This window comes from Crotalus tigris, unplaced genomic scaffold, assembly GCF_016545835.1.
Source record: "Crotalus tigris isolate CLP2741 ecotype Arizona unplaced genomic scaffold, ASM1654583v1 scf7180000018165.1400786, whole genome shotgun sequence".
Classification (NCBI taxonomy): domain Eukaryota; kingdom Metazoa; phylum Chordata; class Lepidosauria; order Squamata; family Viperidae; genus Crotalus; species Crotalus tigris.
In genome coordinates, this window is record NW_024096859.1 from 483,991 (window position 1) to 499,225 (window position 15,235).

Here is a 15,235-nt window from a genome sequence, read left to right on the forward strand (position 1 = left end):
ATCTCCTGAGTGTCAGTTAAAGTGCTTGTCAGAACCAAAGAATGACATGTGGCAGTTCTTCCAAGTTGAGTGAGTTCATTATTGTTTCATACCTATAGACAGAATCTTGCCAAATTGAGGACTCTACTGTCTGCTTCTACAAAATACTCTGTGAACTATTAAGGAGGGTTTGTCTTCACCTTCTTTCTCTCACACATAATACCTGGGCTGAATTGTTTCATACTTCCCTGGAATGCACTTCTTCTGTCCTGGGACTCCACTTCTAAACTATATTTCATCACAATACCATTGACATTTTTAAAACCCTACATTTCTTAAGATCTTGGCTCTACAGCACCCCCTATTCCCATGGGCTTCCATCCATCCAGTATGATCTTGGATAGTAGGCATTCTCTGGGTCACTTCCCCCAAAGAATGTCATCTGTTCTGGATTGGTTTTGGGAAAAATAATATTGTGGTACAGAATCTGCACTGCATTAGCTTCTTATGCATTGGACATTCTATATGCAAAGCCATTCCCTTCCTTTGTTTGCATGTAAACAGATCAGGCCCAGTCTGAGTTCAAGTTTATCATTCAATCTTGCAGACCACACAGAATCATGTGATTAGGGAAGAAGTCAAACACTTGTTGAGACTTCTTTCACATAGCAAGAGAAGTTAATGTGAGCTCTTTCACCCTCTTATCTTAATAGTTAGGTTTATGTGTCAAGCTAAGTTGAGTTTGTATAAACATGGATTTTGGAAAAAGCCACAATTGGCTGGGTTTGCAACGCATACTAAGACATTATTTGTGTTCACTAACCATGCTGGCTGAATTCATATAACATAAGCTAAGCAAACCCCTTGCTTTTCCTGCATGAATGAAAGACTTAGTTTACAAATGGAATGGACAACAAAGACCAATAAAGCAGAATGCTTTGTTACTATTTATATAATGAGCCATTCATTACCTGTTAAATTCTACAGGAATATATATATATTCAATATATATATATATTGAATATATATATATATTTCAATATATATATATATTGAAAGCAATGGTATTTCTATAGAAGATGTCAAAAACATCAAATGGTGGCCATGACTGCACAACTGAAGACCTTTGAATGCATGGTTTACAGTCCTGGTTCTTCTATTTCTGTTTCAAGGGAAACTTCATGATTTTATTATAAGTTCTGCTTAATTGCTGGCGTTTGGGAATAGCTGCCCTGTGCTCAGTATCCAGTGTCCCCCTCCTTCCCCAATTAACCCATATAAGCCAAACAGCCTATTCATGAAATGTAGAGTCTTTGTTGTATCACTTACCCATTAGGCAGCTTTCTGAGGACATAAAAAGCAGTATACGAATACCGGTACATCTGCAGAATGAAATAAAAAATGAGAGAGGGAAAAAATGAGGTTAGTAATTACAAGATATGGATAGTTGCTTAAAACCTAGTGTAAAAAAAAACCTGGTTCAGTTGCATTTATTAAGTGGGGGGGGGGGAGTCCTAAAAACTAATTTTGTTCTGTTGGAGCAGAGAGAATCAGCCCACCTTCTGCTATTGTGAGATCTTTGCACCTGGTCGGGTGCTTTTGTGAGTCCTGAGGCTTTGTTTCATTGCCATGGAGACCATATCTTTGATGATGCTGGGGCACAGGCTCCCAGCAATAACTAAATTTGGAATAACCAATAATGAGGATACTGCAGTCTGCCAGAGGCAGCATTTACAGTTATAACTAAAGCCAATAGAGAAATAGCCTAAAACACAGTTCTAATCCATTGTAAATATATCCAGGCATTAATTTGCTAGCACCAGAAGAAAAGTCACAGTGTCTTTTTCCTGTTGTTAAGCAAAGGTTTATGGTGTCAACTAAATGTCAGTCATTCCTGAACTTTTGATTTGAGCTTCCTGTTTACTGTTAGGCATAACAATTTATAGCAAACCCATGCATACATCTTTGATCTGAAAAATAAAACTTTGGCAAGTGAGGATGAAATTAAAAGGAAGATGATATTAGATTGGGAAGGGAGGGAAAATATTGTCAGTTATATCAGCTATGTTAGTCTTCACTGCAATCCTCAGGAAGACATGAATCATTAGAAAGAACTTATGGTATTAAAATAAATAATTTAAAATAATAATAATAATATTCAAAGGATATTCATGTATTTCAAAATACAGCTAATCCCCAACTTACAATGGGAACCAGAATTTCCACTGCTAAGGTGGTTGTTAAGTGATTCACACCCGGTTTTACAGCCTTTTTTGTCACGGTCGTTATGTGAATCACTGCAGTTGTTAAGAGAATCTGGCTTCCCCCATTGACCTTACTTATTGGAAGCTGGCTGGGAAGATAGCAAATGGGAGTTGCATGATCCTGACAATCTGCAACTGTTGTAAATACATGCCCGTAGCCAAGGGTAGCCAAATTCTGATCATCCTATGGGGATGTTGCAATGGTTGCAATCATTTTTTCAGTGCCATTGTAACTTCGAATGGTTATTAAACAAATGGCTGTTAGTTGAGGACAAATTGTAACCCATAACAAACCTGTATTAGTCACAAATATTCTTATATATTTTTTAAAAATGTTACTTTAATGATATCTGGATTCTCGTAGTTTTATGCAGGTGAACAAATGTTAACAATATTTTGGCATCTTCATTCCACTTTTTTAATTATTTGAATATCTGTAATATTATAGTAATCTATACTTTACTGTGCTGTAGTTGGGAGCTTGTAATAAACAAATTGCTGATGTTACATTAAAAAAATCCAAATGGTGACCTTTCAAAATTATCTGTATTCATCAACTGTCTGCTTTTGGGCCCACTAAAGCTTCCTCAAATGCTTCTATAAAATTGAATAGAGCTGGAAGGGACTTTGGAGGTCTTCTAGTCCAACCCCCTGCTCAAGCAGGAGACCCTATTTCAGAAGTGACTATCTATCCTCTTCTTAAAAACCTCCCATGATGGAGTGCCCACAATTTTTGAAGGCAAGCTGTTCCAACGGTTAATTGTCCTTACGGTTAGGAAGTTTTGTCTTAATTCCAGGTTGCTTCTCTCTTTGGACAGTTTCCATTCATTGTTTCTTGTCCTGCCCTCTGATGCTTTGGAGAATAATTTGACCCCTTCTTCTTTGTGGCAGCCCCTCAAAATACTGAAATACTGCTATTATCCCTATTTCTTCTTTTCTTTAGACTAGCCAAACCCAAGTCCTGCAGTCATTCTTCATAAGTTTTAGTCTCTAGGCCTTTATCATCTTAGTTGCTCTTTTCTGAACTTTTTCCATTGCTTTGAGAGCAATTCTGCTTTCTTTCTTAAATAGCCACAATGCGAAGTTATGATACTCAAGTAGGTCTTAGTGGTCTATCTCCTTCCCACTCTCTTAACACCGTATTTCTCAACCTTGGCAACATTAAGATGTGAGGATTTCAACCCCCAGAATTCTCCAGTTAGAAGTCTTGGGAGTTAAAGCCCACATGTCTTATAGTTGCCAAGGTTCACAGAATTAAAATGAAGTCATTCATTGACTTGTACTGCAGGGAGCAAATCAGTAGTCCTTGATCTACAACCACAATTGAGCCCAAAATTTGTTGCTAAGTGAGGCAGTTGTAAAGTGAGTTTTGCTCCATTTTACAACCTTTCTTGCCAAAGTTGTTAAATCGGTCACTATTAAGTTAGTAATACAGTTATAAAGTGAACCTAGCTTCCCCCATTTGCTTGCCCGAAAGTCACAAAAGTTGATCACATGACCCCAAGACACGGCAACCATCATAAATATGAGTCAGTTACCAAGCATTTGATTTTGGATCACATGACCATGGGGATGCTGCAATGGTCATAAGTGTGAAAAACAATCATGTGACTTTTTTTAATGCCATTGTAACTTCATCACTAAATAAACTATTGTAATTTGAGGATTACCTGTAGTTTTCTCTAAAGAATTACTATGCAAGAGATGTTAGAATGCTGTATTTTAGAGGGTGATTGTGTCAGAAGCTGTGGTCATGGAAACGCTCTCATGTCTAACTGACACAGCACAAAATCTTGACATTTTTGCTAACAGGGCCACTGAATTACCTAGATTGCAGAAATAAAGTCAATATGTCCTGTTATATGGTCTCTAAATGAGCAACTAATGAATACATCATCTGCTAGCAAATATGACAATTCCAAACCATTGTTATGAAAAGAGCTAAGTCTCTAGGCAAAAGAGTATTGGGAAGATTTATTATATTTTTATATTCACTCGTTTTTGCAGATATATACAAAGAAGGGGGGCTTATCAAACAATTGCATGGCCCTGACACTACTGAGGCACACAAATGATAATTCACCCCCTGCCATAACATTTATCTCTGAGCCTGGATTCATTTAAAATCATGGAACCCCACGGCTGGAAGCCATGATGTGTCAATGGTTTCCCTATGGCACTTCATGTGCATGAAAGTTGGACTTTGAAGAAGTGGGATAGAAGGTTTATGGATGAATTTGAGCTTTGGTGTAATACTATGGTTAGCCAAGAAAACAAATGGGTCAAAGAAGTAATCAGTTCAAAGTTCTTACTTGGGGTACAAATGACCAGCCTCAAATTATGGTATTTTGGATACTGAAAATCCAATTCTGTTGAGAAGTCCATAATGTTGGGCAAGGTGGAAGACAGGAGAATAGGCTGACTAGGTGAGATGGACTCAGTCACAGTGCACTGATGGAAGATCTGACTGGGGCAGATGGTCCTGAAAAAAAGTCTGACTTGATGGCATAAAATCAACCAATAAATTAATCAGCCAAGTTGCTGTAAGTAGTGTGCTTGCTGCCGTCATGGTGCATTTACTTGACAACATACAATATGCACAACCCCTTAGAAGGCATATATTATCATGTATTAACACATAAACTTCCTATTCCCAGCTAGTAAAATTCCAAATATACCTCAGAAACTTAAGTTTCTTGAGTTTTATGCTAATTATTTGGAAACTATCTAGAAGTGAGAATATTTATCTCAGACAAAACCCAGGTCTAGGTAATCAATGACCATCACAATGTAAACCAGTTACTATTCAGAAGTAATCCTCAGTGAGTATAAAAGGATTTACTCTGAAGTAAGTGAACCTGATATGATATCTCTGGTGTAATTATACTGCTTCAATTTGTTTTTGGAGTCTTGAGCAGTCACAACCAAATTGACATTCTCCAAAAATGGTGAGTGAAATTTATAATTAAGCTGGTGTTAGTTCTGGCTTATGGTTTAAACCGATCAAACTACGCATCTGTCCATCCCTCTGCCACTGGAAGAATTCATTTTCATTGTATAGTAACAGGTGTTGTTTACTTCCACTCATTTTCATTTTTTTTAAATATGAAAGGGTCAATTATGAATGAAAACCCCCGGTTATGACACTGAGTAATGAACTAGAACTTATTTGTTTCTGAATTAGCTTTATTACTTGCCCAGATTCAGTGTAGAAGCAGGCCATAACTGTTCACAAGCTATCATAAAATGAAATGTCCCAAAGGCGCTTTTTCAGAAGGCAACTGGATTATTTCTTCCTCTGTCTTCCATTGTAAGATCACTGAAGAGCCTAGCTCTGCTGGAGCCAAGGGGATCAGGTGTTTAAGTGCTCCTGGCATCCTTTGTTTTTAGGAGATTAAGGATCACATGCTTGTATTTGTAATAGCTGCTTATTGCTAAAAGAGCCCTTTATCACACTGTGATGGGATAAAAAATGATCTGATACCTGGTTAAGACATCAGGTTAGAAAGCGGGCAATTGTGAGTTCTAGTCTCACTTTAGGCATGAAAACTGTCTGGGTGATTTGGGGCTAATCACCAGGATATGGTGAGTTCTTGTTCCATCTTAAGCGGAAGTCAGCTAGGTGACTGTGGGTAAATCACCAGATGATGAGTTGTAGTCCCTCCTTAGGTATGAAAGCTCACTGGATGGTTTTGGGCCAATTATCAGCAGACTGTGAGTTCTAGTCCCTCCTTAGGCATGAAAACTGACTTGATGACTTTGGGCCAATTATCAGCAGACTGTGAGTTCTAGCTAGCTGGGTGACTTTGAGCCAGTTATACTCTGTCAGCCCAACTCACCTCATAAGGCTATTGTGGGGGAAATAGGAGGAGGAAGGTGTGTTGGAAGTGTTTACCACCTTGAGTTATTTGTTAAATAATAAAGGTAGGATAGAAATAAATAGAAGAATAAATCTTTGAAGGGCGAGCATCAAATTTATTAAGTATTACACATTGAGTCACTTTGGTAAGGGCAGGATCTTTACATCAGCATTTCCTTCTTGTCTCTTCCTGTCCCATGCAGATATTCCTAAAGGTCTTTGTCTCCCACCCCGAAAGGTAATTTTGAGATTTTTTTGAAGGCCCTTCCTACATCTAGATCAAATTGTAAGATTTCAAAGAAAATGTGGCTTTATAATTGACCATGAATTCTGTTTTCCATCCTCTGGAACTCAAATGATGTTTGGCATCAAGCATTTTCTAAGAGTGATGCAAAGACATTTAGTTGAAGCTGTCATACTAGGGGATAATTAATGCTTTAATTATATATCACTCAGGCCCACAAGCATACAATCCACCTAATCTTTTATGTTGCTTTTAAAGTCAGGATAGATTAAAAAAGTCAAATTAAGAGAACCAAAACAGTTGTCTCATTCCATCTACCCTGAAATAAGTAAAGGATCATCTGGGAGTAAAATTAAATGGGAAGAGGCACTGGAATCACCACGGGAAAGTAGTCACTTAACATCTTATGGATTCTATCCAATTCTTTTACTTATTATTGTTTGCACCAATCAGTCTAAAGTAGAGGAAAGGTTCAGGGGATCCATTGTAATGTTTTGTACAATCTTTTGCCCACAGAGGAATTTCTTTCTGTGATTTTTATTTCAGCACAAATGATTTTCAAATAAGCCATTTCTTTGGCATTTTATTAGTTTTAGCATCTTCTCTTGATAATGGCGAACTGTAAGAGTATCTCTTACTATCTTTTGCTGCTGCTAGCAGATATTTGATACCACCTATTCTTTTCCCCCTAGAGCTGTAGGGGGATGTATGAATTGTATGAATTTTCTGGCTAAATTTGAACTATTTTCTATATATTTTACATGATTTCAATTTGTTCTTTTTACTGAAACACTTGCTCATTATAAAAACATCTCAACATGTTTCTACTAAGCTATGTTATGCTGATGAACATGAAACCTCAGGAGTACCAGGGGCAAAAGACCTTTTTTTTTTTTCAACCTAGGATTTTGCAATTAGGATTTCACAAATGTTCTTGCTTGCTTAATTGGTACAGAAGTGCTTGAAATATATCAATGGCTAAAGTAATTTTGATGCATTAGGGTGTGACAGAAGCTTCAGCGCAAGTCCTAGTCAACTAGAAGTTTTGTAACCATTCTGACATTGGACTGTCCTAAAGAGTTCGCAATATCTGACAAAAGAAGCAGATACTGTGCATAAAAATACCATCCCGCATTGATCCTTCTATAACAAAGATCTTGAGAAAAATCTTTCCTATTCTAAGAACTTCTCATCCAGAAGCAAAAGGGAGAAAGGAGAACAGGAAGAAGAAAGGAGGAAAGATTCTTCTCCTATTCTAAGAACCTCTAGAACAGTGGTTCTCAACCTGTGGGTCGGGACCCCATTTGGGGTCGAATGACCATTTCATGGGGGTCACCAAACAAGGCTGTCCGCCATTTTTTCCCCCTTTTCTTTGGCCACACCCCTGGCACCCGGTGGTGTATAAATGGTTGGGGGTCACCACAACATGGGGAACTGTATTATGGGGTCGCGGCATTAGAAAGGTTGAGAACCACTGCTCTAGAAGGAGAAGGAAGGAGGTGAAGAAGAAGACAATAGGACCTATGTGTAGGCAGGCCCATGCTTCTCATATCAGCCATGTTAATCTGATCCAGTTAATGGGAACATTAGTGTTCTTCCTTTGGTGCTTTTCCTTACACAAATCTTTTCCTGGATATTTCTAGCTATTGACACAACATTCTCTCTTACCTTGTGTCATCATTTATCACTGCACATGGTGGATCAAACCTGGGTTCATACATTCATAGCCAAGCAAATTCATTTACATTGGGGTCTCATTCCAGCTCCAGTTTCTAGCTGACATAACTGCCGTTCTTCGACTCTGAGCTACTTACCTTCCAGCCAATCCCACCCTGGGAAGGAAGCTGTAGAAGTGATTCTCATTCTATCTAAACCAAATACCTCCCTTCCTTTGTTAATCTTAGATGGTCATGTTTCTCCCAATACAGTATTAGGTTTTGAACCAGCAACATTTTATAGGGAATGTCTTCTGTATTACAGCAGGAATATACTATTAAGGTAGCTGTAGATCAGTGTTTTTCACACTCAGAAACTTTAAGAAGTGTGAACTTCAACACCTAGAATTCCCCAACAAGAATGAGGTTGAAGTCCATATACCTTAAAGTTGCTGTGGATTGTGAAATATTGTTCATATAGAAACCCTAATAACCATTGAGTTACTTGATGGTTTTTCCTATCTCTCACTCCCTTTTAGCACTGGTAATGTTACCTAGTTGTGTAACAATGTCTGCAAGAAAACAATCAAGCTCAGTGAGCAAGGCAGGTTTTTTAACCTTGGCCACTTTAGGATGACTTCAACTCCTAGAATTCTGGGAATTGAAATCAGGCCCATACAGTGGCCAGGTTTCAGATAGCCTGATGTAATATGGGCCAAAGTTTTCCCCATGCAAATAAAAATGTAAAAAATATCTCCAAATTTATCTTTTGCAGAAGATAAATGCCTTCTCAACATGAAATGAAAACCAATTAAATTACAAATAAGCAGTCCTTGGCTAAGAGATTCAAAATCTTAATGTTTTCCCATTGAGGCAGACATGTACACAACTATTTAAAAGTTACAATTAGAGAGTTTACTATAGTTTGGTTTACTGAAATTTATCACACTCTCTCTTGGTTTTTATATGTCAATTCTTCCTTTTCATTATTACAGATAGTTCTTGACTTACAATAGTTCATTTAGTGACCATTTGAGGTTACAACGGCACTGAAAAAATGGCTTATGACCGTTTTTCACACTTACAACCATTGCAGCATCCTCATGGTTATATGATCAAAATTCAGATGCTTGGCAACTGATTTATATTTATGATGTCCCAGGGTCGTTTGATCAACTTTTGTGAAGTTCTGTAAAGCAAAGTCAATGGGAAAGCCAGATTCATTTAACAACCGTGTTACTAACATAACAACTGCAGTGATTCACTTAACAACTGTGGCAAGAAAGGTCATAAAATGGTGCAAAACTCACTAATAAATGTCTCACTTAGTAACAGAAACATTGAGCTCAACTGTGGTCGTAAGTTGAGGACTACTCTCATATCCTTCCCTAAATTTCAACCTCACAGAAATCCCATCATCCATTTAAGTTTGTGAGATGATTGAGTTCAAGTTGCTTTGATTCCTGATATTTGTGGGATCTTACAGTTCTTTATAAAATAAGCTTGAACAATGACTGGATGGGATATATAAATGATCATTGGAAATAACATTAAACTCATTGAGACTTATTTCTGAGGAGGCATGGATTGAGTTGTTTATATCAGTTTTTCCAGATATCCAATTCTTTGTTTTTTAAAAAGAAAATATGCGATCAAATCTCATTAACCATAAAACTGTTAATATCTGTTGTATCAGCTCTAGAAGCCCCAGTTGGTTAATTATAGGCTTATAGAACTCCTTAATGCTACAACTCGAAGTGAAGAGAGACACAGCATCAAGGAAGAGAACACTGAAATAACTCAGAAGTGAAGAGTTGATATCAGAAGGGAAAAAACTCAGAATGAGCAGAGAATGATAAAGGAGCAAAACACACAAAAAAAGGGTTTCTTCAGATATTTTCAAAATAGAAGAAAGAGAAGTGAATCCATATATCTACTACTCAAAGAGATAAAAGTGCTAACAGAAACAAAATACAGACAGAACTTTTCTTATATTTCTTCAGTCTTCTCCAAGAAGATATGCGTTCTATTAAATAAATGCAAAAAGCAAAATAAAAAAGCACAACTAAAGCTTGAGACTGATAGAAACCTGGCCTGAGAATATCCATTTACTATGAATTAGTTTAAATCTCCAGGACAAGATGAAGTACATCCTAGTTTGCTGATGGTCTGTCTGAAACCTTAAGTATCAATCTTGATAAATTCTGGAGAAGCACTGATGACGTTCCACATGACAGGAAGACAGCAAATGTTGTCCTTATCTTCAAAAAGAAAGAAAGAAAGAAAGAAAAGAAATGCAAGATCCAAGGAGCTATTAGCCAGCCAGTTTGATAGCAGTGCCTGGGAAGATTTAGAGCAGATTTTAAAGTGATTGATCTAGTGGTATAAGCACCATGGAAACAACATAGTGAGTACAAAAAGTCAGACTAATTCTTGTTTTTTAGATTGCTAACTTTCTTAGTGGATTGTGGGAATGCTATAGACATGATATTGATTTTAGCCAACAAATATTGACAATTTCCAGTGATCCCGTTAATAAATTTAGTTAAACACAGGACAGAAGAGAAACCAATTAAACTTTGAACATTGTACTCAAAATGTACCTAATATCAAGTGCTTATCAAACTCAAGTGAAGTATAGAGTAAGATGCCACAAAGTTAAGACCTGGGGCCTGCAAAGTTCAGTATTTTTATCAATGACTTAAAAGAAGTAGAGGAAACACTTGCCATACCTGCATATTTCTAATTGGAATAGGGATTGAATAGCTAATATCCTACAAGAGAGAAACCCAATTGAAAATGATAGGTAAAAAAATAAGTAAAGACAAATACAAACAACTTTTGGAAACAAGAATCAAAGTCATGCTTAAAGGAAGGAATATCTTGTTTTATAGGTATGCTTGGGAAGAAAATCTTTGAATGGTAAATAAACAAGAATTATAGGGGACTAAAAATTAAACCAGACGAAGAAATATTGAAAGATCTGGGAATGTTGAGATGGGAGAATGTGAAATCACTTTTTTTTTAATATCTGAAAGGGAGACACAGAAAAATGCCAGCAGGTTTTCTGTTGGTCCAGATGGCAAGACATGAAATATTTATGTTACAAGAAGTCAGGTTGGTTAAATGTTAGGAAAACATTACTTACAATAAAAGCACTTTGACAATGAAATTAATTGCTTAGATAAATGAAAGGATTTTTTTTTTTTTTACATGAATGCTATCACTTTCTGGATGCTTCAGTTTGATTTCCTTGTACAGAATAAAAAGTTGGACTTGATAGCCTGAATTGTCATCACTAATTCTAAGACTAAGTGGTTCTGTTCTTTGTAGCTACTTAGCAACATCAACACATTGACGTAAGAAAAGTACGGATAAATTTTTATTTCAATGGCAATGTTAATATCTCTCTCACTATTCATAATGAAAGCAATTTAGTATTCTCAAGTTAACAACATGCTGTATGACTACAAAAAGCCTTACTTTTATTTACTGTTTGGTGTTTTTTTGTATTTTGAATTAGACAAAGTACAATTAATTTTGATGATCATAAAGCTTTACAAAGTGGTATACAGTAATTAAATAAGATGTATCGTTTTACAGATTGATAAGAGTTGGATATGGAGAATGCATAGCTCTTTATCCCAATAGTTTAAAAATCATTATTTAACCTATATAATACTTAAAAGTTTAAAAATTTGAGCACAGAATATGGCTTTGAAGGCGCTTTACCAAGATAGTTAAATACCTGTCCAATGCAGCGTTTGTCAACTTTTGTAACTTTAAGATGTGTGGATTTTAACTCCCAGAATTCCCTAGCTAGTGTCCTGTGTGATACATGGTGTGAATTTTAATTGATTATATTTGCTTAGGAAAACATAATAGCTCTGCCTTAGCTGGCATCATCTTATTAGAGACATTTATTAAATTTAACAAGCATTTCTATGCCAGTTCTCCTTGCAAAGAATTTTGAGCACTGCGACTTACGTGTCAAAGGAGAGAGGTCTATTAATGAAAAATGCTTGCCACTTGTATTATTTATAAGTATTTGTATTCTCCAGAAAACAAAAAAAGTTATAAAATCAATGAAAAGGAACATTTTTTTAGCCAAAGAGGAGGGTTCCCCCCCATTCAATTAATTGGCTAAAAAGATGCCAATATTTTTTTAAAAATCATTAAAATGTAACAAATATCTGAAAATATTTGGAAAATGTAAATGATCAGATAAGAAATAATAAAAAAAAACTAACCAAGAATTAAATCTCTGTGTAGGTGCAGAATGCCATTTTTTATCAATACATGGTCAACTGCACAAGCTTATGTGTGCCACATAGTGGGTGTGGATATGGTTACAAACCCACCATAGCCTTTTGCTTATCAATTAATCCTTGGTAGAAATTGGCTGGTTCTAATGGCTGGCTATTGCATGTGAACAATTCATTATTTCATTCATGAATTTTTAAACAAATCCTTTCAAATTAAACAAATCTTATGAATTCAAAGCATATGGGAATTTGGTGGAGTTTGTTTAATGGGTTTTATTATATGGTGGATTTGTATTTTTTTTTAATTTTGTAAGCTGCCTGGAGTCATATAAGTGTGAATTGGGTGATTATATAAATTTGTTTGATAAATAAAATAAATATCCTCTATTGCAAATAGCTAAAGACTATTTGTAGACTGCTAGATTGAATCCATGATGAGTCCAGATCCTTCCCAACTCATAAATGTGGATATTTAACAATTCTGAATTGTCTCTGCATGCTTTTATTTAGTTTCAAGATTATGGGCATCTCCCTACTCTATTTGTGATGAGGATGTGCTGTAATATGTCACCTTCCTTGCCAAAACATTTCTGTGTTTTTTTTAAAAAATGATATTAATATCCTTTTCTGTCAGTGGATCTTAGAGCTAGCCAGAAGAAAAGACTTTCAGATGGACATTTCATTGTATGACTTTCATTTCATCCAGATTCTTCCAATAAGTTTGGAGTTCAGTTGGAATTGAATTTGTAGCTATTTTAACTTTTCTGAAAGATTTGCACCCCAAAGAAATAGTCATAAAAGTTCATATGTCCTGGGTTTATAGTTTAGGCTAAATAGGAACTCCACCCAAACCAGTAATTTTTTTGATGGAGGACAATATCTTTTAATTAACTGTGCCATCAGTCCAGAACTGATGCCTATTTATGATGCAACCATGATAGCATCTGGTGCGGGATGAACAGAGCTGACTTGCTCCCATTTGAAATAATACTCATTGGATTAGATTCATGACCACTTTAGATTTTTATACTTCTACTCAGAGTCTGATTATCTGAATATTGAAGCCACTTCTAGGTATCCTAAAATTATTGTTTTACAATTGTACAATACAACTTGGGTTGCATATTTTCTTTTTGTTCTTTATGAAACGTGAGATGAACATTCTGCATCATTGATGTCAACTTTTCTTTTTCAGAGCTTCTTCAACCATAAATCTGATTCTTTTGCATAATTTATTCTGTTCACTTGCTTAACAGAGAGGAACAAGCAACTATTCATGAAATGGAAAATATATCAGAATTCTACATAGCTTCAAAGATATAACTAAGCATTTCCAATAATCTCATAATCTAGGTTAATCCCCTTCCTTCTTTTTCCCCTGTTTGGAATATAAATTGTTTAGATAATGGTCCCAAGAAGATTGTTGGTCCAATGACTGGGTTTAAATTCTTTGGTCATTTAAGAAACTGAATATTAATGCATGTTGATATATCAACCTTAAGCATGACATGGGAATACAGATCTTATAATTAATGAGCTATTTCAGCAGTGAAAGGTACTGACGTTTACCTTCTGTTAAAATTTATAATGATTAAGAAAGTTTGGTAAGAAAGTTAAACAAAGAAGATTAAAAGTTCTTGTAGCAAAGTCATAGTTCTACAGCAGTTTTATCTATCTAGAGAAGTTCAACTTCTGAGTTATGGGAGTTGGACTTCAGCTCCCATAATCCTCCATCCATTGGCTATATTGGTGCTCAACTCCTGATAATTCCATAGGCATGTTTAGGCAGTTTTCTCAGCAGACAATGCAATTTTGGTACACATTCCTAACCACAGATCTAGAGGAATCCACTAAAGTGATCAAGTGCCCAGCCAACAATTATATATATTTTCCTTAAATTATCCTTTAGCTGGTATATATGTAAATGCTTCATTTCTCATTCCTAGGGATGCCCCATTTTATCTTCTTTAAATTAATAATCTATCTCTTTCTTGTCATGATGTTGCTGTTTTTCCTTACTTTATGCTCTATTTTCATTCCTTGAGTTATTACATACAATTATGTATAACAAAATCCTGACTTCAAGACCGATCATTTCAGTAGGAATCTTTTTCTGGGTAAAGTTATACCCAATTCATCAAGAAAACACTATAAAACTGAAATCAAAATAAATACAGTCTGCTTACTTACCGGTACAATGTCATAGGCAAAAAGTCCATACTCTCTATCTGGTGAAACTTCATATTTAATAGCTTTTATAGACACCTGAAAAATAAAACAAAATCCAGCATCTCAAATAAATACATTCTAATATTAATTTAATTTAATATATTTGCCAATCATCTCGCTATGAGATGACTCTGGGTGGCTTACAGAATTAAAAAGAAAAAACATACACAAAAATATGCATATAATAAAAACAAAACACTGCAAAAATACAAAATATAATTTAAAAAAGAGTTAAGCTTGCATAACTCTTGCCACATTCGCAACGTATTGGTATGTTTCCTAAAACTTGTAAATATCTGCTTTATATTTTGATCCATCTTATAAGAGTTAATAATTGCTTCATATGTAAAGTCCTTGGGGTTGTAATTGTCAGCCCAAAAAAAAACAAAAAAAACCAGGCTCACATTTTTGCATTTAGTATAATGGATAATGCACAGAACTCACAACGTGTGAGATAAAGGTGTAAAATATAGGTAGCTAGAGAAAGTTAACTATGAAGTTAAATAAAAGAATATAAAATTTGTGTTTTTAGTCAGTAAGAAACATCTAAGAATGCTTGACCAGGAAGGTTTTATATAATTGTCCCAGAGTGCAAGATACAGAATAAGAATCTTAATTTCTAGGATGGTGGATTCCAGTTAAATGAGAGCAAACAATTCTTAATAAAAAAGCAATTTAATAATGGAACCAATTATCTAGCAAGGTTATGGTCCTCCTCTTCCTGGATGTGTTCAAGTGAA

General features: G+C 35.5%; 1 protein-coding gene across 8 annotated transcripts in view; it reads right to left on the reverse strand.

The window, feature by feature from the left end:
- Positions 1 to 15,235, reverse strand: part of DPP6 (dipeptidyl peptidase like 6) — a 570,597-nt gene that overhangs the window by 98,429 nt on the left and 456,933 nt on the right. For all 8 annotated transcript variants that reach the window (XR_005557324.1, XM_039348637.1, XM_039348639.1 and 5 more), the window contains exons 5-6: positions 14,457 to 14,531; positions 1,309 to 1,361 (exon numbers count right to left, since the gene is read on the reverse strand). Coding sequence is in view for 7 of the 8 variants with exons in the window: in XM_039348637.1 (XP_039204571.1) it covers positions 1,309 to 1,361; positions 14,457 to 14,531 (128 nt within the window). In the remaining variant the exon portion in view is untranslated. The remainder of the gene's footprint in view (positions 1 to 1,308; positions 1,362 to 14,456; positions 14,532 to 15,235) is intronic.